The sequence below is a fragment of the Lissotriton helveticus genome, chromosome 3_1, assembly GCF_964261635.1.
Source record: "Lissotriton helveticus chromosome 3_1, aLisHel1.1, whole genome shotgun sequence".
NCBI lineage: Eukaryota > Metazoa > Chordata > Amphibia > Caudata > Salamandridae > Lissotriton > Lissotriton helveticus.
In genome coordinates, this window is record NC_136061.1 from 439621352 (window position 1) to 439648672 (window position 27321).

Genomic DNA, 27321 nt, shown 5'->3' on the forward strand with positions numbered 1-27321 from the left:
GACAGTATGAGGGAGGAGGGTCCTCAGCAGCATGTGACACCCGAGTCCACAGGTTGAGACTCCAGATAAGTCAAGAGTCTAGAAACACCTGGAGAGTTGAACCAGAACTAGCTAAATAGACCTCTTTGGAAGGGGAGAATGGAAAGGGAGAGACCTCAAGAGAAGCCTCAGCATCTGATGATAGACTAGTGCCTCATGAACCAGAGATAACCAGTACCATCGTAGGAAGGGTGCATAACGAAAAGAATGTCCAAAAACTGAAAGCAAAAGAAAATGGTACTGTCCAAATCAGCTGGACCAGGGACCATAAATGAATAGCCTGAAAACAATGGGACCAGAGACTAAAGCGAAATCAGTGACAACAACTTAGAACAGACAGGGAGCAAAAGACCAAAGAGGGAGAGTTTACTAAACCAGAAATACAAAGGTCCTGATTGGACTTATTTTGTGAAAAGCAATATCAAGTCTGCTAACTGCTTGACTGACTACGATGTACCACTATGCATTGAGGAAAAGGGTAATGGAGGTATTCCAAACCCATCAGAAATTCTGAAAAGAGCGAATTAGCAGGTTTAGATCAATGATCAGAGGACCGTGGAGCCCTTAGGCATGCAGTTAACATAGCTGATTGCCGAGAAGAAAATACGTGCCTTTGACCTAACGCAAGATTATTATGCAGCTTAAAAGCTGCAAATGGGTCCTAGTAGATTTGGTAGTTGCCATAGCAGTTTCTATAGTGGATGCTAGATTTCTATCTCCTGGAGGGAAGTGCTTTACAAACCCTGAATAATGCAAACAGAATAATTGTTCTATTTCCAAATGCTTGCTGAATATGTAAAGTTAATGATGCTGAGAACTCTTTTGTCTGTTCATATCTTCCAACCTCAGCCACAGAAGGTTCTTCCTATTTTCGTCTTCCACTTTCGTATGCCTTTTCCTGCAGTCTGTTTCTGAATCTATTTCATCATCAATGCTCAATTAAGTTTGTTTGCTCATAATATGTGTGTCCCCTAGAGCATGTACCTGTGTCAACTAAATCGAACCTGTATTTATAGGCAACATGCTTATCAATTTTCAAAGGCTTATAAGCGAATAGACAGATGTGAGTATATGATGAACTTTTTCCAACACGCTTATTTTAAAAAAAAAAATTTTTTTATTAATTATAACACAAGAGTAGACATATACACATCGGGCATCATGTGATGGAACATATCGTAGCGGGGGACGGGCAAATCAATGAGGAACAAAAAACACAACAATTAGCGGCATCCAAAAGACATCAACACCAGCCGAGAGCTGGGATAGAACAATACGGGACAGAGGACCTTAAGCGAATATCACCGGAACCCGCCCACCCGAAACACAGGATAGAAAAATCGGAGACTCGACACCCGGATGTGGAGAATAAAAGATCAGGAGAATATGCCACATCTCTTGCGAAGAAGGGAAAAGGGAAAAAGAAGGCCATAGAACAAAAGAAAGGAAAAATAAACCCCCCCCCCCTCACCTCCCTCCACCCTGCACCCCTGCAGATGGCTACGACCTAACCCACTAGCATCGTGCCTGTCGCCCACTAAACTAACCCCAAGGAAGGGAAAAAGTTGGAGGAGGGCATGTCGTAAAAGCAAATACACCCCCGGCCTCCTGTATCCCCCGCCAGCAGCGACATCATACCAACATATAGCGAAATATACAAACCAATCGGGGGAGTGTAGCAAAGCACCACCCAACTCCCGTCACTTAACATGTAACAATCCCGGCAATGAATCAAGCATTTTAATCAAACCCAAGCCCTCAAGTTCAGCCCTGGCCGGTACGGTAGTTCGCGAGAGTCTTTTCCACTCGAACCATCAGCTCAAAGGAAACGGCAGAACGTCCGTTAAAGTCCACATCAGTGTTGCAGGATCGATGACCGGATAGAAGTGCACAATATCCACGAAACAAGCGAGGGAAAGTGTCCAGAAGTAACGATGCTCTCCAACAGTCACTGAGGAACTTGTGGCGGCCCAGAATACTGTCCATATCTGTATGAGGCGGGAGCAGGATCGAACAGGGAACGCTGGCGACAATCACGGGCTGGCTGGCTGTAAAGTGGGGCCCGACGAAGCACAGAAAATCCGGGTTCTGCTCGGGATCCTCGATCTCAGGTGTACATTGCGCCGCCGGTACCACAGCCATATTAGGACATAACGGAGAGCCGTGCACCGGTCCCAAGATAGCGTCCACTCGTACAATCAGTGTCCGGAACACAGCGGTGGAGTGGGAATGGAGCGCCTCAATGGCGGCCATGGCGGCCTGTAGTGATGGCGTGTCTTCCGCCCACCCCATCTCCTCTCGCAAAGGGGCAGAGCAGGCTTCGAACCCTGGAGGCCGGCTTCTCCGGGGTAACAGGCCACGCGAATCCGATGACGACAATGGGCGCTCCACGTCGTTCAAGATCGACACCTTCGCCGGCAGCGAGGGTCCCGGCCCGTCAACCCCGGGTGGGCAGCAGGGTCTCCGGGCACCGGACCCCCAAAACACGGCAACCGGTGCGATACGCTGTGTCTCCACGGTGTAGACTGTCCCTGGTGTCAGCATCCAACAAACAGTTTACGGTGCACTGCGGGGGACCGGGCTCAGTCCAGGTCCGGCGGCCGTTGTTGATCAACTCCAACCCGGATAGGCTAGAAATCGAGGCCCCGGCTTCCACACGATGTTAGGCCGAGAATAGAAACACGGCGTATCTCGGGCGTCCGACAAGATAAAAAGCTCGGGATCACTCCTGTAGAGGCAGCAACACTTCATGAACCCGGGAGTCTGGTGTGAATTCAGGATTGATAGCAGGATATACGAGCTGCTGGCGGAGGTCGGCGGAGCCGGGAGCTTACGCGGCCATCTTGGTTGCTAGCGTAGCTCCTCCTCAGTGTCCAACACGCTTATTAATACAACTCTCACTAAAGTTGATCAGCATGAATTAACATATAGACTTAGTCAAAATGAGAGGTTCTTCGTAGATGAGCTAAACGAGATGATTAGGGAGTATGAAGAAGTGGGTAAGAAAGCTGAACCAGAAACAAGGTAAGAAAAGGTGGATAGTCAAGGAAAGAATCTACACCTGAAGTTGAGTTTAGACCAGGGATAAGAAGTGAATTTTATGCATAGTGCAAAGGCAAAAAGGGAAGGAGACTATTGAAAATGTAGGTTGATGTGAATGCGATCATAGTTATTTAACAAAAGGTAAAGAAATTGTGGAACTCGAGGTTAGTATTAAAGGCATATACTATGTGTGTGACAAATCAGCTTACTTTCAGTTGCTGCAAAATTCGCAAGGAATTTGCGACGCAGCTTTAGTTTTTATGAAAGTATACTACACCAATGATGTACACGGAAAAATCGACCTGTACCTGAAAAGGACCAAGCAGAGCTTTGAACAGATACTGAGTGATGTTTTCGGTGCAATAATGTCTTCAGCGGTAGCGGCACTAAATGATGTTAATATTAGAAACTTATCAACATTGGTAGATAGATTAGGAATGAATACTATAGGTGTACTAACATTTATTAACAAGGATCTGCTTGCAATAAGATCCATGATAATCCAAAATATGCCTTCTTTAGGTATGCTTCTCGCAGAGTTTGCAAGGTAATACTTTTCTAGAGAATGCTGTGTTTACATCCCCAAAATAGATACCCAGATTAGCAGCCATATTGCCAGCATCAGTAATATCATGTCGGAACTTACTGAATTCGAAGAAACAGGCTCCTGGGAAGGAATGAGGTCTCTATTTAGTTCAATAGAGAGGGGAGTTGCCAAGATAGGTAAATTGTTAGGAAGTGTACCTGGAGGAACATCAAAATTACTTTTGACCCCTCTGTTGGTCATACTAATTGGTGCTGCATGCGTGCTTCTTTTCCTTAAATGTCACGGAACAATTTAATTAACTAGAAAATTGAATTTTGGGATTAAGAAGATGTCAGCAATAAGTAGAAAAAGAGAGAAGATATTCAACTAGAGAAGATGCAGAGTGACTTTTATGATCAAATGGAGGAAATGGAAAGATCCAAGCAAAAGAGCCCGAAGCTAATTTTGACTTATGGAAATAACCTAGACGAGAAGTGTGATGAATGAATGAATATGGGAATCATCATGAGAGGTTGAGAATGCTATTTGTAGAAAGGTAATGCCGATAACCTCAGAATTCATGCCTCATGTGAACCAGGATAACATAGCCCCTATCATCCATCTTTTTAATGATGTTCTACTGCATCACATTATTAACCTTGCTGTTTCATTCTCTCTCAGTATAAAATAATTCCAGCCTCCACAGAGTGAGATGAAAACTTTACTGAATGGTCCAAACAAAGTGTATTTTTCTCAAGGCTGAGTTTAGCTGCCCAAGGTCGAATAACATACTCTGTAACAAATGTGTCCCCATGTACCTGTAGTTGTGAGCATATAATCTCATTTAGTCTAATTGTGAGAAAATACTCGAATGTATTCTGTTGCACGTGTTTCTCCTAGCTTGATTTCTATTGGTTAGAAGCCTAGAACTGTGTACTAATGACATGAATGCATGAACCTTTTGTCTAAAATCCTATGAAAGTGTGAATCTCTGTCAGTTTTATCTCTAAACTTTCCTGAGTTCATGATTCTCTGTATTTTGAGCTTAACACATTGACTGAATTACTAATTGATTGCCTGCAATTTGTGCCTTTGTACTTTGAATATTTTCGAAGTTAAACTTTAAACTTACCAGTGTCTGGCAAGGCACTATTGAATTTCCACTGCAAGAGAGCAAATCAATTGGGGAGCAACAAAGTCTGTATAGGGAATACACCACACTCATTTCTGAAAGATCAGCGTGCCCAAAGGTAAAAATAATTTTGTGTGGGTTTGTGCACCAACACCATATAGGGTGTATAGGAGGAAGTTTGTTGTCTTTGTTTTCATCCTATGTTGAAAGTGTTTCTGGGTTGCATGCTTTGACCACCATGATGTGGTTATTGTGTTATAGGAAGCAATGCTTAGCAGTGTGATGGATGAAGAAGTACGAGAGGGAGGGGCCCACTTTATGGTTTTTAGTAAGGTGGCAGCTTTGAGCAGTTCGTGCAGGTCCATTTATGATATTTTCCATGATCATATTCCATTTAGCTGGTTACTTCACTAGTGTTTGACCTATCAGCCTTAGGGTGGCTGCCCCAAACCTTTTTGTCTTACTCCTCCATTTTTGCTGATCTCGTTTTTGTTGGCTTTTAGATCTCTTTACACTTTACCACTTCTAAACAGTGCTAACGTTCATGTGCTCTCTCATTTAAACATGGCAAAATTGGCTTTCACAAAACTGGCACCATTAATTTGCTAGTAAGTTTCCAGTAAAGTGGTACTACATGCACCCAGGGCATATAAATTAAATATTACTGGTGGGCCTGCAGCACTGATTGTGCACCCAATTAAGTATCCCTTTTAAACATGTCTCAGGCCTGCCGCTGTAGTCTGTGTGTGCAGTTCTAAACTGCCATTTTGACCTGACAAAATAAACCTTTTGCCAGGCCCAAACCTTCTTTTTTAATACATACACATCACCCCAGGATAGCCCCTAAAGCACCAATTGGGCAGGGTGCAGTGTATTTAGAAATCTGTCTATGAACCTTAGAGGGGCCGAGACGAATTCTGGTCCAGCACACAACCTCTCTTAGTAAACTATTTCAAGGCATGCAGGTGTGCTATTCCATAACAAAAATGGAATTCCAGCCCTACACTATGGATCTGGACCTGTCTGGTCATCAGGGGCACCTCCAGTTAGGAGCACAAGCCCTCACCCACCAATGGTGGCAAGCTTCATCATTGGGCTGATGCCGCAATGCGCAATGCGCCCGCAACGGCGAAGTGATCTAGGAATGTTAGTTGTTCCTGAGATCTGTTCATTGTTTTTAGTCTTTAACAGAGACCCCGAGAATAAAATGCATACAGAAGGGATCGTTAGTTAATTGTAACAGTTCCATGCACATCTACATGTAGAAATATGTTTCTTTAAATTCACTTTTTACCAAGCCTAGTATTTCTGGCCTAGTGGGAATATAAAAAGACCTCTGGCAAAGTGCACCCTCGAGGTGGCCATTGGGCATTGTAGCCCCAGCGGGGTCTAAATCCATTGTGTGCGGACAGAATCCTGTTTTTGTTACAGAATGGCACACCTTTTTAACTTTTTAACTTTTTAACTGGAAGTGTTTACAATGTTTTACATGTCCTGGTAGTGGAAAACTCTTGCATTCTTCTTTCACTACTGTAAGTCAACCTCACCCATAGGATAACATTCGGTTAATTATTACATTTAATAAGTGATAACTTTTAATTGGGACCAGCTAGAAATATTGAGTTTGGTGTCTAAATAATTGTAACTGTAAACCCTCTTTAATGGTAAAATCAGTTATTAAGCCACAATTCTGAAAATGCCACTTTTAGAAATTTAAAAACATACAATTGATGGACGGAATGCAGAACAAATCAAAACATTCACTCCCAGTCAAGAGATCTGGGTTAAATCCATCATTCTTTTGCTCACCATGTCACCCCAGTTTAGACCTGGCCATTTGCAAATCAGTCTTGACCCTGTACCTCATGGGAACAGTCCAGCCCGAACTGCCAAGCCAGGTCCTCCCTGGACCGGAAACAGGCATTCTAGGACCGGTCTCAGGGTTTCACCCCTCTTAAGCCAGGACAGCTTGATTCCAGTGACACAGTGAGCCCAGGACCCACATCTGGGCATACCTGGCACACTTAGGGTGAGAACGCAAACGACACACAATTGATGGACGGAATGAAGAACAAATCAAAACATTCAACACCAGTCAAGAGATCTGGGTTAAATCCATCATTCTTTTGCTCACCTTGTCACCCCAGTTTAGACCTGGCCATATGCAAATCAGTCGTGACCCTGTGCCTAATGGGAACAGTCCAGCCTGAACTGCCAAGCCAGGTCCTCCCAGGACTGGAAACAAGCATCCTAGGACCAGTTTCAGGCTTTTACCCCTCTTCAGCCAGGAAAGCTTGATTCCAGTGACACAGTAAGCCCTGGACCCACATCTGGGCATACCTGGCACACTCAGGGCGAGAAAGTAAAAGACACACAATTGATGGACGTAATGCGGAACAAATCAAAACATTCACCCCCAGTCAAGAGATCTGGGTTAAATCCATCATTCTTTTGCTCACCATGTCACCCCAGTTTAGACCTGGCCATATGCAAATCAGTCTTGACCCTGTGCCTCATAGGAACAGCCCACCCCGAACTGCCAAGCCAGGTCCTCCCTGGATCGAAAACAAGCATCCTAGGACTAGTTTAGAAAGTTGGCATTTTCTTGTCCCAGCAAAACACACAAGATGATGGACGGAATGTAGCACAATGGCAAAACATTCACCCCCAGTCACAGATCTGGGTTTAATCCATCGTTATTTTGCTCACCAAGCCACCCCAGTTCAGACATGGCCATATGCAAATCAGTCTTGACCCTGTGCTTCCTTTTCTTGTCCCAACCATTTGGAGTCTGAAGCCTGTATCCTGGGTCACATGACTAGGTGTAGCTGGCAGTTGGTTGTTGTGTATTGCTCCCAGACAGTGAGACAAAGAGGGAATAGGTGTTGGCAGGCTTAGTCATCTCTTCTTCTACTTCAAAGCTAGCACCAGGTATAAATATTGAACCCAAAAGCTCAATTCTTATGTACACTCCTCAACATGTGGATACTACAGAAGAAGAAGTTGGCCTAATGGTTAGGGCGGTCAACCTCAAATCTGGGGAACCGGGTTTGAGTCTCGGCAAGGACGCGCAACATCCTGTGATTCTGGGCAAATCACTTAATTTCCCCATGTCTAACAAAAATGAATGTATCCTCATGTAATGTAATTGGTGCTCATGTAAAGCGCTCTGATACCCGATACTTTCATGTCAAGTTTGCGCTATATAAAACTCTGTAAAAAAAAAATGACTCCCTGCATCACCGCTGCTTGAGGCCTTCCCTCCTTGTGGAGAAGAAATACTCAACCCACCGAAACCAGGAAGACGGTCACCCAGGCACTCGTCACCAGCCGACTGGACTACGGGAACACCCTCTACGCAGGAACCACTGCCAAACTACAGAAAAGACTCCAGCGCATACAGAACGCCTCCGCACGACTCATCCTGAACATCCCCCGCCACAACCACATCTCCGGCCACCTGAGAGACCTGCACTGGCTCCCCGTCAGCAAGAGGATCACGTTCAGACTCCTCACCCACGCACACAAGGCTCTCAATGGCCTGGGCCCCAAGTACCTCAACAACCGCCTCACTTTCTATACGCCCACCCGCCAGCTGCGCTCGACCAGCCTCGCCCTCGCCACAGTACCACGCATTCGCAGAGCCACCACCGGAGGAAGATCCTTCTCCTACCTGGCGGCCAAGACATGGAACTCCCTCCCCATCCACCTACGGCTGACCCACGACCATCTCTCCTTCAGGAAGCAACTCAAGACCTGGCTTTTCGAGCAGTAACGGACCCCTCCCTCCCAGCGCCTTGAGACCCTCCCGGGTGAGTAGCGCGCTATACAAATTGTCTGATTGATTGATTGAACCTGCGCCCTTCATCCCAGGTTGAAGTGACTCCAAAGTTCAGCTGACTGACTTACTGTTCTGAGCTATAAGGACATAACAAACTCAAAAAGCCTTCCTGCATCTGCCCAGCTGACCTGCCACCTGGACCTGCAATCTGGACCTGTAACTGCACCTGCCTGAGCCATGCTAGCCTCTGTTGAACAGATTTCCTAATCCACAAGAGGTGTGCCTCAGGTCCTGGAACCTTGGTGTAGCATCAGGAGAGCTCCGCCTTCAAGAAAAGGAGAACTCCTTAAGGTTTGGGCTCTTTGCGACTGGGCACGGGCCCATTGGAGCCAAGAGATTACTTCCCATGCTAAAAGCCAAATTTAAGCTCTGGTAAACCCAACTCTTTGCGCTACGGAGACCACCAGAGACAACTGGGAAAGTGAGATCTGTACTTCGCACTACAACATTGACCGCCCACATTGATTGCCAACGGGATTATCCATCTGCGATGCCTGACAGAATCTCCATGCCATAGTGACGACCATCTGCGACGCTCTCCCTGCTCCCCATGGCCCACTTAATCACTGACGGAACTCTTTACGAAGGACTTTAGAAGGTAACTCTTTCAGCTGGTCTGAGCATTGCTGTCAGCCTAAACCTGTGACTTTCAACTGGTCTCGCATGATCATCTAACCGAGAGTGGTGCTTTGTGCTTTTAGGCACTATATTTACCTTAAATCTTTGAAATTGCATATCTCCGGTTCTACTGTTTGGAATTGTTTTGTTTTGGTCCCAAATATTTATTATATTTTACTCTATTTTTTAAATTAGTGGGGAATTTTTCATGTATTGTGTTTTTACTTTATTACTGTTTGTAGTGCTGCATAAACACTTTACACATTGCCTCTAAGTTAAGCCTGACTACTTTTGTGCCAAGCTACGAGAGGGTTGAGCACAGGTTAATTTGGGGAATGCTTGTGTTTCACCCTGACAAGAATTGTGGTTGTTGCTTAAGTTGGGTTTATCCATCCTGAACCAATAACCCAATTTCCTAAACTTGGTTGACCATTCAAAAATATTTTGTTTAAAGTTTATAAATACCTTCTCATGGTCACCCATACAATTTGGCTCAGAGTATTAATTACAAACGTGAATTGGGATTCATTTCAGATACCCCTGATTGTGGCATGGCAGAAGGTGGGGGTGAGAAAACAAACTTCCTAGACAGTGGAAGTGCCTGCATTCCAGTGCCTGGAGGATGGAGACCCAAACAATGAAGTGTGGAAGATCTAGGGGTACTTAACAATTCCGTTAACTTTTTTTAGAAAATGAATGCTTTCTGAGCACTGCTGTTAGGTAGATGGATGGGGTGAGAGGTGGGACTGCAGTTTTTGTGGTTCAACATGAAGTAAACTCAAGTGACAACATGTGAGATGTTTTCGTTAGAAACATTGGAACTAGGAAAACTATGAGACTGATGCCTCTAAAAATCTGACAACACATCTCAGAGAATGTTCTACATTGTGTTATCACAGAGAACTGTGAGAAATTTTAAAGGCTTCTCACAAAGGGCCTGATTTAGAGTTTGGCAGGTAAATACTTGTCACAAAAATTAACGGTATCCCTTCCACCTTTTTACAATTGCATTATGTGCCATGACACTTCGAATAAGGTGGATGGGAATCGTCCACATTTGCAATGGAGCACATGTTCACTAATCTCTAAATCAGGAATTCCTCTTTTGTCCATCTTAGGAAACAACTGGAATGTTCTTTGTCTAATAAAGTAAAATTAGAAGCAATGATCTGTTTTATTGGAATCCTCTTAACAAATCAGACAAGAGAGGGTAGTGTATGAAACACATGTTTTTCTTTAAAGTTGCATAGGATAATCAATGTTGTGAAACACACACACACAGCTAATCAGAAAAAAGATGGAGCTAGGGATAGATCGAGAAATATAAGGATTGTCTAAAAAGGACTCTGTGTTAAATATAGCCATTTAAAAATCGCCAGACAAAGAAGAGTGGCTATGGCTGAGAAATGTGATTTGAAGTGACAAGAACTAGCTAAGACAGGAAAGAGAGGAGCTTGGGAAGGGGAAGAGCAACCTCATGCCATGATTCTTGCAGCTTCGTTAACTCATCTGTTCATTGTCACTGATCCTACACCATGAGGTAGGTCCACACTGTGAAGGTAGGCAATCTGGTGTCTTCCTAGAAGGAAAAAAAAGCTGAAACTCCTCTGACTGTTGATAATGGATTACTGAGAATCCTTCAGTTTTCAGTATTGAAGTCACTGTCTCTGAAGCACAATGCCCCTGTGCCTCCTGTCTCAGGTCATGGAGCTCCTGCTTACTTTTTGGGGCTTGTTTATCCTTTTCTCCGTTGTTCGTTCTGCTGTTTCTTGGTTTGTTTCTCTTGCATGTTGATTCCTGCTTTTGGCAGCACTATTGGCTTCTAATTAATGTTGACAAACACTACAAGGCTATGTGGGTTGGGTGTAAACTTTCCTCTGTGTGCGCCCCGCTGAGCTTGGATGCTGTGTATTTGTTCAGTAGTGGAGCCCTTGCTACTGGATGTCAGGTGAGTGTCCCCCAGCCACAACCGTAATTTGGGCTTGCCAGGTATACCCTGTCTTCCTGCTGAACATTGGGCTTGTGCAGAGTTTCTTCTAGTGTACAGCACATGTTGTAACCATCAATGGATATCAAATGTATGTCTCTCCAAATTATATTTTGCTTCCTGGGGTGGTCTGCTGGACTTCTGCTTCATCACATATTCCCTACTCTTCTTGAGGCTGGAGGGTCCCTACTGTATGTGACCACCTGTACGCAGGTCATGTAAAATATATGCTACTAGTGGGCTGCTGCACTCACTGACATCCTCTAAAGTAGCACTGTAAACCATGTGTCCAGGCCTGCCATTTCAGCCTGGGTTTGCAGTTTGAAACTTCGACCGGCCTGGCTGGCCCAACCTTTTGCAAGGCCTGAACTTACTTTTTAATGCTTGTAAGCCACCCCTAAGGTGCGCCCCCAATACCCATAGGGCAAGGTCCCTGGTATTTGAAAAGTAGGACATGTGTGTCTAATGTTCTACATGTCCTGGCAGTGATGACCCTCCAAAGTCGATTTTCACTGTTGCAAGGATGGCTCTCTCATAAGCTAACACTGGTTGCACTGCTCATTTATTATGTGCTAAATTCAGTTTGGAAATAGCCAGAAAATAGTTCATGGATTCATTTTAATAGTAATTTAAAATCCAACTTAATGGTAATACTACTATTTAGCAAAATGCAGTTTTAGAAAGTTGCCTTTGTCCACCTAAAACCAAAAGGTGTTCCTGCCAATGTCCAGCTGCCACTCGACACTTGACACTCCTGGTGGCTCCCCTGTGGTGAAATACTGAACATAACTGATTTAGAGGTGTGAACAAAATCATGACCTCCACCCACAGCCTGTCGCTGGGCATAATAGTGAACCCCAAAGACCTCTCATCAGAACACTCCTGGACCTGTGAAGACCAGAAGGACTGCCCTGTTGGCTGAAACCTGAAGCAAGACTGGACCTACTTGCCTTGAACCCAGGAACCCAGAAGGGACTCCAATTGTCAGTTGGCTGGCGTTCAAGTTTGACCTTCAGGGACACAACAAGCATCCAGAAGCCTTTTCCTACAATTTCCCAGCTGGCCAGTACCAACTGGATCTGCCCTGGACCCTGCTGCTGGCCTCTGTTGTAGTGAATCCTAACCCCCAAGTGGTGCTCCCAGGTCCCAGCCCCATGGCTGTTATTAGAGTGCACTTCTCCTGCCCCCAAACTGAAAGTAATAGGACTTATAAACATTTTGCCAACGTTCTGCCTCAAGAAAAAACAGAAACTAGGATCGCTATCGAATCCGCAGCCATTAACATCGAATCACCACTCAGCTTCAGTTTCCTAGGTTTCCCCACTAAAGGTCTGCCTTACTTTTAGAAAAGTTATTATGTTTGAACGCCTAGTCCTTCATCTGGACTAACGATGAGCAGCATCCCATCAACTTTGCCTGCTCAGAGCTTTCCCACCTTCGTCGACAAACTCACAGGGACTCTCCTCTTCAGCAACCCCCTGTTGAGGAGCCCCACTTAAATGCAGCTTGCCCCACTAACACCTCGTTGAATACCACTTTTTCTCCACAAAATTTTTAGTCCCGAGGTAGACTTTCCAATAGGACACACCTAGTCCATGTATCTAACTCATGCTTCATAACTGTCATCCTTAACTTTTGACTTTGAACCTGTCTGGTGCAACAAGTACTATTTTTAATTCAAACTTTAAACATTCATTTCTCTGGATCTGTTTATTGGATTGTTCTCCTATTTCAAACTATTTTTTAAACTGGTTTGAGATTTGTCTTGTGTTGTGTTTTCATTTTATTACTATTTGAATGCTGCATAAATGCTTTACACATTGCCTCTAACTTAAGCCTGACTGCTTTCGGCTAAGCTACCTGAGGATTAATGACAGCAGTGGCGGTCACCACAACATGAAGGCAGTGGAAGGCAGTGGAAGGCCGGGGATGTATGGATGGGCAAGTGTCGGGGGAAGAGACAGGATAATAATAATTTTAACCACATGCACGCGGCGGGTTTTCCCGCTGCGCGCTGAAGTTTTTAAAACCCCCCAGTTCATGACGAGCTCAGCTCATCATGAGCGCACAACAGGTAAACCTCATGACGAGCTGAGCTCGTCATCAGCGCAGAAGGGGTTAATAAAATTTACCTTTCGCTGCTGCGTCGACACCAAAGACCACCTTGTTGCTCTCCCAGCAGTCTCTGGGAAGGCAGAGGATGTCCAGCCAATCCAGACGCTGCTTTCTATGAGAGCAGTACCAGGATTGGTCTGAGCAGCCTGCTCCACTATTCAGACACTGCCTTGTAGCCTGCTGCTTTTCTCCAACCCGACTGTGAACACAGTTGGGTTGGAGAAATAAAAGTGTCTATGTCTGTTTGACTGGCCTAGGACGGCCGGCCAAACTTGCAAACTTACTTATAAGTACCCACCACCTGCCTGTCATTGCCCGGCCCGCCCCGCCCCACAAGCATGCCAGTGACAGAAAAATAAAATTATATTGTTTCATTATAATTTTATTCTGACAAGTGGGGCGACGCTCCTACGTCATTACGAAAGAGCCGCCCCTGACACACAGGTTTATTTAGTGACTCTAGTAGGTCACCTTGACAAGGATATTCTTCCGTGCGCTAAAAACCTCCCACCATGACAGAGGACATGCTTACCAAGCACTTATAGTCTGTGCTGCACAAGCCCAGGAGATATTTTGCAACTAATCTGCACATGCATGGCGTTGCAGCAAGAGAGGATACAGCTGCTAAAGACTCCCGTCAAGCAGCTTGGAACTCATACAAGGTGGCAAGCGGTTCTGGCATGTTTTGGCTCAAGGGCCACACAACTAAATTGCAGAGTGGTCAAATTCCTCACACTGTCGAAACAAAAAATGAATAATATCAGAGGGGCGCACAAACCACTCTAGCCCCAAGAGGACAATGAATAAACCCGACATGTCACCTGGAAGCTGCCTCCTCAAATACAATTTCAACAACTCAAAAATATACCCTAATATGGGAAAACTCCTAGCTACCGCTCATCCACCAGGGGTCTCTTCCTGATATGTAAGCACTTTTTGCACATTGCCAAGTAGCTATCTGGCCTTATTGCCATACACAAATAATGCACTTTGCAGTCCACATTAATCCATCAGTATTATAGTCATGTGGTAATGTACTGCATATTCCTTAGGGCCCTTGCCTTTTACTGTCACATTTTAACGTTACCCATTGAATTGTTTTATCAGTTTTTTTTATATTTGTATGCAAGCACCGCACATTATTTTTATCATATGTATCAATGATTTTATTGCTGACCATGACGATTTTTTATCCTGATAAGGTTTTGAGTGACTATGCATAATAAAAAGAAACTTGAAACTTGAAAACCTGACAAGGATTGTGAATATTATTTAAGGCTGCTTCTAATTCTTACCCCCTCAACTAATACTTCAGTTTCTTACAATGACCCTTTGAAGTTTGATAATGTTCCTTTTTCGTTGTCTGTTATAGATAGTGTTGCAATAATTCAAACACAAGGAGACAACCACAAGACCAAAGACAATTTTGTGAGGAAGTGTCAGCAGAAGGAGAATTTCACATAGTTGTTGTAGAAAACTAATTGTCATTGTGTCCTATGTCATACCCTTTACTGCTGTTGCAGTGTATAAGAAGTTAGGCTACTGGTGTCTTTTGTAATGGTCTTTTCCAGTCTAAAGTCACTGCTTGCTTTTAAAGAGGTAGGTGGCTTCCCTAGAGGAGCAGTCACCTGTTCAATGGCATGCGCTGCTTGAGTTCCTCTGTTGGTGTTGCTGGAGTTCTGTTATCTCAGCTCCTGGTATGACATATAAAGTGGGCTAGACATGCTTACTCTGATTGCAGTGCCAAAATATTACTATCATGCTAAATTTACTGGCTCTATAGTAAATCATAAAGACATGCTCAAAGACACTATTTGGATCCCTATTGGACATACTATTCTTCTCTTCTGTCATCCACATAAAGACTAGCCAAGTATGTTTTCAGTTAACCTCGTGCCTCCTCTTCAGAATATATTTATTGTCCTCCTAGAATATGGGACGTAAGAAACCCAAAACTTTTTATGTACAGGGCACGGTATTTGGTTTAATAGTTTAAACTGAATTGGTTAATCCACATTCCAAATAGATGATCGATAAGTGAGATTTGATGAGAACTTCTATAGAATGACCATAATGAAAACAAAGTAGGACTGCTTGAGGAATAACACCAACAATGAGATTTGTGCTCTTCAAATCCAGTGCTTGAGAACCCAACATAGGGGTAGCAAGCCGTGTCTAAATGTTGCAATACAATACAATACAGAACAATACTATGCCTGAACCCCATAATCATCCAAAAAATGAATGCGAAAGTCCACTATAAATGTAAAAAATATGTCATTTTTTAGTTAGGTACCCAGCTGGAGATCTGGTTGTGCCTTTACAATTCCAGTGCTGGTTGGCTTTTTTGGCACTGGATCATGGGGTGATATTCAATTTCTGGTTTTGGTCTACCACTTTTGAGCCTGTACTTTGCCTTTTCTAGATGGGTGCCCAACTGGGTGATTGATGATGGTAACAATTGTTAGGTTGATCTTTGTGATCTGAGGACTGGGACAAGGAAGAGATGAGTAAGTAATGCTTCGAACATTCACTCCTAATCATATTGCTGTGATGCTCTTTATTGTACCTACGCTTATGACTCCCGCACCCTCCCTACTGAGAACCTTTCTTTGGTTGTGGTCTTCTGGGTTGTTTTTGTCGTTGACATAGGAGGATTCTGGGTAAAAGTGATACTTTACTTACAGTGTAAATGGTGAGGACTTTAAACATGTTTCTTTTAGAGAGTAGGCAAGAGTCTGCCTCCCTCATGTGGATACAACTCATCATGTAAAGACTGGGACTAATAAGAATAATTAGAGTATTAAGGTCTCTTATGAATGTCTTAAATTCTAACCCATCTGCCTTGTTAGCATTCTAACAACTGTAGGAATAAAGTAAGTGCTAAACAGAAATAATCCTGTGGTAGATCGCTCATGTTAAACTTCACAATATTGCTTATTTTTTAGTGCAACTGTGAACTCTGACTCCATGATCATTATTGGACCCATGGCTCTTCAGGAGGTTTCACTTACCCCTGCTGTCACTCCTTGCAGGAGTTTGCTTCTATTTCTTTGGAGGAGTCTGCTCACACACGTAGAGCATGTAAATCCTCACATTTTTGTCTCCAACAGTGCTGCAATCACACCACCCTAAATTGGCTTTTAGACCTGCCCATCGAGACGGGCACAGTCCCCAAGAGTTGGAAACAGCCTAAATTACTTCTTCTCCAAAAAAAGACATCAGCTGACAAATCCAATCTTTCTAATTTTAGAATAATCTCTTTGCTGCCATCTTTTGCAAGATAATAGAGAAGCTTATTAACTAGAATCTCTCTGTTTTTTTAGAGCAAAATAAACATTTACACCCTTCCCAGTCAGGCTTTCGACTTTGCTTCAGCACTGAAATTACTCTGCTGGAGGTTGCAGACTACAAAGCTAGCAGTGGATCAGGAAAAGCAGATGGCCCTGATTCTTCTCTAGCTATCCCCAGGTCTTGAAACTGTTTTGCACACTATACTTCTACAGCGTCTCAGTGACATAGGCGTCCGTGGTGCTGCGTTGGCCTGGTTCCACTCCATCTTGATAGGTAGTTATCAATCAGTAAAGATTGCTCCATTTACCTTGGTCCCTAAACCTCTGGGCTTTTGGGTACCCTAAAGGTCTGCATTGAATGTCCTACACTATTCAACGTCTATATCACCCCACTGGCAACCCTTGTAGAATCGTGCAGTGTACAAATAGTTTCGTAGACTGATGACATACAATTGCTCCTCATCCTAGATAAAACATTTCCTAATGAGCTGAGCAAATTTAAGACATGCATCTTAATGGTATTTCAATAGATGCGCATCAGCAACCTACAATGCGATGCCAGCAAAACTGAAATGTTGCTCTTAGGGATGCTACCTCCTAGCTGGGAAAATGACATCTTGGTCTGCCTCCACCAGCCCCTGGCACTGTGGATCGTAATTTGGGGGTGAAATTTGATACATTTTCCACTTTTGCTCCGCAGATGGCAAGTGTAGTAGGTTCCTGTTTTGGACTCCTAAAGATTCTAAAAAAGTTAATTTACCTTCTTGCTCTACCACAGCAGAAAGCAGTGATTCCGGCCCTGATCACCTCACAGCTAGACTATGCCAATTTGCTTTATTGGGGTTTACTGGGTTATCTCCTGAAGAGACTACAGTTTGTTCAAACGTCGCAGCACAGCTTCTATTGAAACGCTATAGGACAGTCCACATCCAACCATAGCTGAATGAACTACACTGGCTTCCTATCAAGGAACATGTGAGGTTTAAAGAAATAGTCCTGACACATAGAGCTTTGGATCACTCAGGCCCTCAGAACCTGTCTAATAGAATCACTCCTTACCAACCTGAGCCACGGACGCGCTGTGCTTGTGACGGAGTGGTTCCGTCACGGCCCCGCCCGCTCAATAGAACGCCCAGCGCAGGCACGGAATTGATGCCGCGCAGGCGCAGCGACCAGGCCGTGACGGACCCACTCCGTCATTAGAACAGCGCATCCATGGCTGGTGACGGAGTGGTTCTGTCACCAGCACGCAAAGGGTTAAGCTCCATGTTAGGGCGGAACTGGGCTCGGGTGATTCCAGTAGAGGGAGGAGTGGTGGCTGCACCATAAGTGCGCCTGACAGTTTGGCCCGCTGTCTTCAGCCGGCCAAACCGTCATGCGTACTGGGCATGTTCTTCACCAGCTGTATTGTCCAGCCTGGGGAACATGCACAGGCTTTAAGTCCCTCTCTGAGCACCGAACCACAGTGCTCAGACCGATCACAACGCTGCTGTAAGGCAACATTTGGATTGGTTGGAAGAATCTGGGAGCCTGGGTGCTTTCGTTCAGAGAAAAGACGACGGAGGAGAGGCGACAGCAAAGGATTTCACAGGTAAGTCTTTTTTTTTTTATTCTGGGGCATATTATCAAGACAGGCGATAAAATTATCGCCATTTTAGCAGCAGAAAACTGCAGCTAAAACGGCGATAATGGGCTTGACAATATGCTCTATGGAATTCCAATTGAAGCCCATGTTAAATGTGAAGGACATCTAACATGGGCTTCACTTGGAATTCCATAGATCATATCATCAAGCCCATTATCGCCGTTTTAGCAGCAGTTTTCTGCCGCTAAAACTGCGATAATTGTATCACCTGTCTTGATAATATGCCCCTCTATCCCCCTGACTTCGTCTCCTACCAGTCCCACTGCGCTTCCACACATTGACACCACAAACACAGATACATATTTTGCATATTGTAAAATATATGAGGATTCCAGTGAGCCCACGGTTGGCTTGCTAAAGGATCATATCATGCATGGTGGGATGCTTCAAGTGTGCCCATACCTTGCTTAGGTGCTGTTTCCCATCTTCATAATGAATCTCGACGTAATCCGAGGCCAGCAGGTCACTGCGAGAAAGAGAGAGAGAAGAGAGGGGTAAACCATGAAATGTGTGTAACATTATTACAAACTTGAAGCGGTCTCGGTCATTTCTATGGCACAGCCTGGTACAATGTCTTCTCACAAAGAGCAAGTTCTAACAAAATTATTTTGGCGACAAGCACTCACTCCTGACGCATTTACATATATTTATTTTGTATTTATATCAATTTGTTCAAGGACACGTTTGGAGTGCCCATAAATGTCCTGTTGGCCCCCACCATCCCCAATTCCGTAACTCACCAATGGTGACAGCTGCAGCAAGCAAAAACGGACCCTGCCATCTCTGCCTGGGAATAGGTTTTACTTGCATTTGGATTCCCTATGAGTACTTGCAATTTCACGGATGCTATGTTTCTTTAATTTTATTCAGACCAACATATTACTCATGTGTAGTGTGCCGTGTTAGCTGTGTTTCTTTAATTTTTTTCAGTCCAACATATTACTCATGTGTAGTGTGCCATGTTAGCTGTGTTTCTTTAATTTTTTTCAGTCCAACATATTACTCATGTGTAGTGTGCCGTCTTAAAAGAGTCACTCCTATGGAGCTGTGTAAGTTCAGGTTGTGGTTGGGCAATGATTCAGAGCTGTGCGCTTCAAGCCAAATGCAATGCAAATTTCTGACACTGCCTGTAAGTGGGTCATAAAGGGTTTCAAAATGCATGCTCATCCAATCCTTGGCCTCTCTGCAGAGGTCACAAAGCATCAGTCAGGTGTACTGATTGTAATTGTAATTATATGTGAATTGTGAAGGAGGTGCACAGCTTTTAAAAGACTGACAGGGCGAAAGTGAAAGAAAATACAATGTGTATAGGTGAGTGAGTGTATTGCACATGGGGGAACTGGTAAGATGGGGGAGATGTAAGGAAGTACTTTCAGGAAAGATTGAACATAGGGTGCTGAAAATGAAAGAGATGAGTCACACGATATGCAAATTGAGTCTTTCAGAAAGCTATGAAATAGTGTGATCATCTTACAAAGAGACCCCAGATGAGAGTGGCGTGAGGAGAACGGGAATGATTCAGACACTGAAGATCTCGCCTTTTTCACATGCCATAGTAATGTTTAATTCACAATCTTCTTAAAAAGGTTACATTTGTTTGTGTGTGTATATATATAAATATATATATATATATTTTTTTTTTTTGGGAGCAATGTTGGTTAAACCTGGAGCGCTCTTCAGCGGGTGCGTGCGTAGGACCAACCAAAGGTCAATTAGTTATTTTAAACCAAAAATTGTACGCCGCACTCAGGAACTGTTGAATGTACTCGTTTGTTTAGCAAACTCCACAGCAAATCAGTCTGTCACACCGACGCGTTTCGGGCTCGCGCCCCTTCTGATTCGTTTTGTAGCCTCTCGATTTTAGTCTGGATGCACATTTGGAAATTTCTGTATTTGCTTCTTCTTCTTTGGAACAGTTTCTTTTCATTCTTGTAAATTCTCCAAATGGAATGCTTCTTATTACCAATTTTGGGTGGAAATACAATACTTTACATAAAGAAATGTGGTGAATAGGCAAGCTAACCAATTGCACGCATAGAAATTCACGTATCAACTGTAATTAGGTACTAAACCTACAATGCATATGCAAAAAAAATGAGAAGTGAGTACCATTGGTGTAAAATATTGTGTAAGCAAATTCAACCTTGAATTTATGTACATAACTGTCGCAAAAGGTGTCATTCTGCTCTTAGTAAAAATATACTGACTACAAGTCCCAGAAGTCAAGGGGACGTAGGATGTGATGCAAAGCCTTTTTTAAGCAGAAAGGAAAGTAGTGCTGCCCACCGTGAGAAAGGGCGTGATCCCGAAATGCGTCGGTGTGACAGACTGATTTGCTGTGGAGTTTGCTAAATAAACGAGTACATTCAACAGTTCCTGAGTGCGGCGTACAATTTTTGGTTTAAAATATATATATACACACACACACACACACACACACATTCATTGAAAACCCGAAGTTTACAGGGACGTTATAGATAAGTAGATGTTTTATCCATACAAAACCATAGAAATTCAGCAGTAATAGTTATAGTTATTCTTATGTTATGAAACTAAAACGTGTGGCCTACTGTTACTTAATGGCATGAGTTATAGTTTCTTCAGATAAGTATAACTGTAATTGCTGAATTTCTATAGTTTTTTGTGGATAAAACGTCAACCTAACTATATGCTTTTTTCAGGGAAGTTGCATGTGTGTTTTTTAACATAAAGTTATATATAATTACCATTTGTTAATAAATCCAACGCTGCTGCCAAACCCCCTCACATGCAACCATCCCCAAGCCACACACAGCATTCAGCTGTGCACGGCAGGGGGTTGGTGTGTGACTGGGATTTGTTTTTTCCTTTGTGTATTGTATTCGCTGATACCACGCAGATTTACACTGGGTGGTCGCACTGAGCCAAAGGCAGATCCGTGAATCCACATTTGGGCCCAAAAAATAGTAAGTGGCCACCTTTTTGCCCTAGACCCCTTAATGTCTCCAACGGAATCAGGATAACTATATCCTATATCCTTATGTTAGTTTTTACTTTTCTTTCCCCCCCACCTAGTCGGACCTAGGAAGAAAATGGTGGCTGCAACTTTCCTTTCAGGTTGCGGCCAGCGAATCAGGACCTTGCTTTTCGCCCGGATCCACGGATCACTCGCGGGTAGATCCACTCCCCCATAGATCTTTTTTTTCCTTTAATAACTCTGAACAGATTTACAGCGAATTACAAAAAGGTCTCTTTCTAGATCAACATCTAACTTCCTGACAAATTTGGTGTAGTTCCGTTCTGCATTTTGGGGTGTAGCTGTATCTAAAAATTGCTAAATCCCCATAGACAAATCACATTGTGAATCCTTGTTTTCCTCATCCTCCAATTAACAAATCACCCCAAAATTTTCCTGTCAGCTGCTAAAGTAAGTAGTGCACTACTTTTGAAAATTTCACAAAGATTCATGAAATGGCTTTAAAAGTTATTGACAAAACAAAAAATGCTTCATCTATGGGGAAAGTTGGTCTTAACTGCACTGCTTATGACCTCACATATTACATCACTCATGACTAGTGTTAAATTTGAGCAGGTGCTTTCAGGTGCTCAGCACCGGCACTTCTTTCACAGGGATGGGGCTACAATTTCTGACACTGTAGGTTGTGGTCTCAATATTAATTTTTCAAATTCAAAATAAAAAGAATAACATAAATTGCATGGTGAATGGCTGGTAAATGTTCATAGACAGGCCAGCATACGCCTGTCGAGGCAGGCATGATTGTGTATCACCACGTTAGTGATGATGTCATCACGCCGATCACAAATCCAAGAGGTCTTCGACAAACTATGGCTTGCATTCTATTCCCTGAGTCTGCTGCAGCCTGCCACTGCCTGAGCCTAAGCCTCCCACAGGATATTTGTAGCTGGGGGCTGGCTCATGATGGAGTTGTGGCAAGGAAGCTGCGAGAGCGCATTTGGAACTTGGGAGTGAGGGCTCTTGAGGAAGAATAAATGAAAGTAAGTGTGGACTTTCCACTTGCTGCGTAGCCAGAGTAGCATATCCTGCAGCCTGCATTGCTGCTATCCCCAACGTGCTCGATGCAGCTATGGACCAACATAACTTTTGTGTGCCATGGCGTCATCTGTAGAATCTGTGACCTGCACCCCAGTATGGTAATTGCTGAGCGTGCGTGAGTCCAGTAGGCACCACAGCCATACTTACCACATTACGGCTGGGGACAATGCCTGTGCAGTAGCAGGCAGGGTCACAGCAAGCTGAGCAGTGGATGCTGATGCCCCTTGCCATCCCTGAACCTACTAATTACAGGCAGTACTAGCAGTGATATCACCTGCTGTGCTCGAGCAGCCGCCTGTTCCGCAATAAACCCAGTCATACCGCACCGATTAATATATGCAAAAAAGCATTTTCATTTGGTGTACATTTTTTTTTGCACTCTGTGTAGGTAAGAAAGTAAAACACGCCATCTTCTACTTCTTTAGGAATGACAACAGAAAAACACAGAGTTCGAAATAGCAGGGACATGTACAGGCTGATGACAGGGGTCACAGGCAGCAGCAGTGTTATAGATGAGAGAGCGAGCAGGAGTAAAGAGGAGAAAGAAACAACAGGAGAGGAGAGAGATAAGACAGAACTAAGTAGAAGAAAGGGAGAGCAAACCAGATACTAAGAGAAAGCAGCCACGAAGTGAAGAAGAGAGCATTAAGAAGAGAGAACATAGAATGAAAGGATGTAAAGGACAGGACAGAGGAAAAAAAGCAGACAAATGATAAAACGGAGACACAGCTAATCACTGCTGAAAGAGTGATAGTAAAGAGCCAAGATTGAGGGGAGAGAGAGCAGAGCATGGTTAAAAGTGAAGAGGGAAAAGGGCACGGCTAGAATGAATAGAGGGCAAATCAGAAATACAGGGAATAATGTAACACACCAGGTGTGACAAAGATGATAGAAAACAATTAGAGAGGTGATAGATAGACTCTTAGAGCAAAGACTTAGGGGACAGAAACAGATCAAGGTTAGAAGATAGAGACTGAGGCAGTGAGAGTGTTGAAAGTGTGGCTCACCGGAGGAAGAAGTGAGATGTGGCCTCCTTGGCAACATTTTCAGCACCTGCACTTCTTTTTTTTACTAATTAAGCACTGCTCATGACATAGTCAGTGACATCACTCATGACATCTCATATGACATCACTGATGACACCATACAGTGAGTGTATATATTTCGTAAGAATTTATGATTGTTAAACATATTTACTAAGATACTACAAAAAATTAAAGTAGTATACTAGGTGTACTACTAATCAGTGATACTACTTTTAATATATATCATGTGAGAGGCTGTGTGGCTATATGTAGGCTGGTGCCTATGGGTGTGTGAGTGGCAGTATGGGTGTATAAGTGGTTGTGTGAGTAGCTGTGTGGGTGAGTGAGATGCTGTGTGGGTGGCTGTATTGGAGAGTGAGTGGGCATGTCAGTGGCTGTATTGGTGAGTGAGTGATGGTTTAAGTGGCTCAATGGATGGGGAACTGGGTGTGTAGTAACTGTATGGGTGAGTGAGTGGGTATCTGAATGGCTGTATGAGTGAGTGACTGGGTGTGTAAGTGGCTGTATAGGTGAGTGAGTGTCTGAGTAGGTGTTTTGTTAATTAAGTTTGTGTGTGAGTGACTATTAGAGAGTGAGTGTCTGTGTAAATGGCTGTATGGGTAAGTATGGGAAGTTTGAGTGCTTGTATGGATGTGTGAATGGGAATGTAATTGGTTGTGTGAGTGAGGGTATGACAGCTTGTATGGGTGAGTGAGTGGCTGTGTTGAGAGGCTGATTGGGTGAGTAAGTGGGTGAGTGAGTATCTGTATGGTGAGTGTGTGGTTAGGGGCCTGGCCGTATGGGTGAGTAACTGGTCGTATGAGTGGCTGTATGGGTGAGTGAATGGCATTGCTGAGAGGCTGTATCAGTGAGTGAGTGGATGTGTGAGTGGCTGTATGGAAGAGTAAGTGGGTGTGTGAGTCCTGTTATAGGTCTGTGAGTAGGTGTGTCAGTGGTTGTGTGGGTGTGTGAGTGGGCATACAAGAGGTTGTATTGGTGTGCGAGTAGGTGTGGAAGTGGATCTGTGGTTGATGTCATCAGTGTTGTGATTTGCGATGTCATCAGTGATGTCACTGATCATATCATCAGTGATGTAATATGTGAGGTCATAAGCTGAGCATTGCAGGAGAATACGTTATAGTTAGCTCAGGTAACTATGACTGCCAAATTTCACTGGTTTTGTACAAGTGAAATTTGAGCCTAACTATAATGTCCCTGTAACCTTTGTTTTTTTCAGTGAATATCTAAGGTTATTTTAATTCTATATGCTAACTATAACATCCCTGTAACCTTTGTTTTTTCAGTGAATTTCTAAGTTTTTTTTAATTGCATTTGCTAACTATAACAACCAGGTAATCTTTGGGTCTTAAGTGAATTTCTATGTTTTTTAGGTCGAGCATTTGAGACCTATTGTATATACTTTAGTATATACTTATATGTGTATGTACTTTTTGTGGGCTCTGGAGATCAGCCCCAGGACTTGTCGGCTTCCGCTTAGGGACTTTTTTTCTGTTCAACTGCCTCTATTTAACTGTCTTGATAGAAAATGACCAGCAGAGGTCAGTAAAATACCAGAATTGCTTTCTGCTTGTTCAACTGACTCTATTTAACTGTCTTGATAGAAAACGACCAGTAGAGGTCAGTAAAATACAAGAATTGCTTTCTGCTGAGGGACTTTATTTTTTTTTATTTTTCTGGCAACTGCCTGTTTAACTTTCTTAATAGAAAAGGACCAGCAGAGGTCAATAAAATGCCAGAAACAGTTTGGCATTCTCTAGATTCCAGTCCATAGAAATTGTCTTCCACAAGCACCTGTAGAAAATAATATTTTTTTCAAATGTTGTATTTTCACTGATATGACCACCGAAGGTCCTGATTTTATATTAAAAACAGAGCTTTGGACCATACCATTTTCCTGTGAAAAGATATATTTCTCTCCATGTGTCCCCATACCTGGCGTGTCACGATGTTGGGTGCTTACTTTCCTCCATGTTAAAGAACAGTATATGTTTTAGCACCCAGGCTAATGTGCTGTATAGCTCAGTACATATAAGGTCCCAAAGGTGAGACGATTGCATTGCAAATGCTTGTTTAACTAGTAGTCACTTTTGCGGAGTAGTGGAGAAAGAGGGCAGAGGTTCCAGGGAGTTCTCAGGAATCCCGCTGTGTCAGACTTACTGGAGGTAACAGGAGGGCTACTTCGCACCCAAGGTCCCTCAGGAGTAAAGTGGACTTCATCACCCAACCAGTAGTGGGCGAGCAGGCGTTTGTATTGTGGTGGAGAAAGGGGGCATTGCCTCCAAAGACTTCTTATCAATCCCACTGTGTGGGACTTAATGGAGGTAACAGGAGGGGTTGTTTGCCCCAAGGACATCCTAAGGACCTACCCCTGGGAAGTGGTGGTCCCCAGGGCTGACGGCCATTTGTTAAAAAAACACTGTAGTCCCAGGGAGGTGGTGGTCTCCAAGGCTTGGTCTGTGAGGCCCCCCTATATCAAAAATAAAAAGCTACGGGCAGGAGGGGTCCGCGAGCCCCCCTATTATATTAGCCCCAGGGAGGTGGTGGTCCCCGGGGCTGCAGGGGACGCCATATGGGTCTCCCCTGCACTTATTTATTAATTAGCCCTGGGAAGGTAATGGTTCCCGGGGCTGTGGGGGCTGTGCAGGCCCCCACATTGCTTTACATATACTTGACCCCGGGAGGTGGCAGTCCCCGGGCATGGGGGTGCCACATGGGCACCCCCCACATTACTATAAAAAATGCCTTCAGACCTGGCCCACCCAGGGATCAATATTTAATGAAGCGTGGGTGCCTGCTTTTTATGTATTTTTATTTCAGCTGAAGTTACGGGTCTTGCGAGACTCCTGCCAAAAATAACAAATTCTTTTTTGGCTTTCAAGAGACCTAGGGGGTTAGGGTGCTTCTACCCTCCCCCCTTTTCTTTTTTTAAAATATTTTTTCACGTGAATTGGTTCAACCGAGTCACAAGATTGCTGCTAACACTTCCTGGTTTGAAATGTCAGCAGCTCATCAGATATCAGCACGAGATTTGGAGGGGTCGCAGATACTCCACGTCCCAAGATATACAACTGGAAATGTATTTAAATATCTCCAAAACTACTGAACAGATTTACACCATTTAACACAAAGGGTGCTTTCTGGACCAACAGCTACCTTTCTGCCAAATGTATTGTAATTCCTTTCAGCTGTTCGGGCTGCGGCCATGTTTAAAGTTTCCTATTGAAATTAACATCTAGAAACTTGTTTTGCCCCTCCCCCTTATTTATTGGCCCCCGCTTGACGGATCACCCTAACATTTTCCACACAGTTGCTGATGTGAGTGGCAAATTGGTTTTGGAACTTTCAAGAAGATTTGTGAAACGATGCCAAAGTAATTGGCAAAACAAAAAATGCTCGTCTTTTGGAAAGTAGATCCTAACTATATCTATATTCACTGAAAAAAACAGAGGTTTCACAATCGTTATAGTTAGGAATTAGCATTTAAAAAACCTTTGAAATTCACTGAAAAAACCATAGGTTTCACATTTGTTATAGTTAGGAATTAGCATTTAAAAAACCTTTGAAATTCACTGAAAAAACCATAGGTTTCACACCAGTTATAGTTAGCTTAACATTTTACTCATACAAAACCATTGAAATTCCCAAGTTATAGTTAGTTGGACTCACTATAACTCGTGCGCCCCCAATCCACTGCTGATGATGTCACATATTACATCATTCATGACATGGTCAGTGACATCACTGATGACATCACTGATGACATCTCAAATGACATCACTATAACTGGTGTGAAATGCTAATTCCTAACTATAACAAATGTGAAACCTATGGTTTTTTCAGTGAATTTCAAAGGTTTTTTAAATGCTAATTCCTAACTATAACGATTGTGAAACCTCTGTTTTTTTCAGTGAATTTCAAAGGTTTTTTAAAAGCTAATTCCTTTGTATGTCGAGTTTGTAACCTACAATTTTTAGTGTTTTTTT

At 43.5% G+C, this 27321-nt stretch overlaps 1 protein-coding gene across 1 annotated transcript in view; it reads right to left on the reverse strand.

Moving 5' to 3' along the window:
• Positions 1-27321, reverse strand: part of ADAM23 (ADAM metallopeptidase domain 23) — a 748300-nt gene that overhangs the window by 407923 nt on the left and 313056 nt on the right. The window contains exon 4 of the mRNA XM_078680301.1: positions 18641-18704. Coding sequence (XP_078536427.1) covers positions 18641-18704 — 64 coding nt within the window. The remainder of the gene's footprint in view (positions 1-18640; positions 18705-27321) is intronic.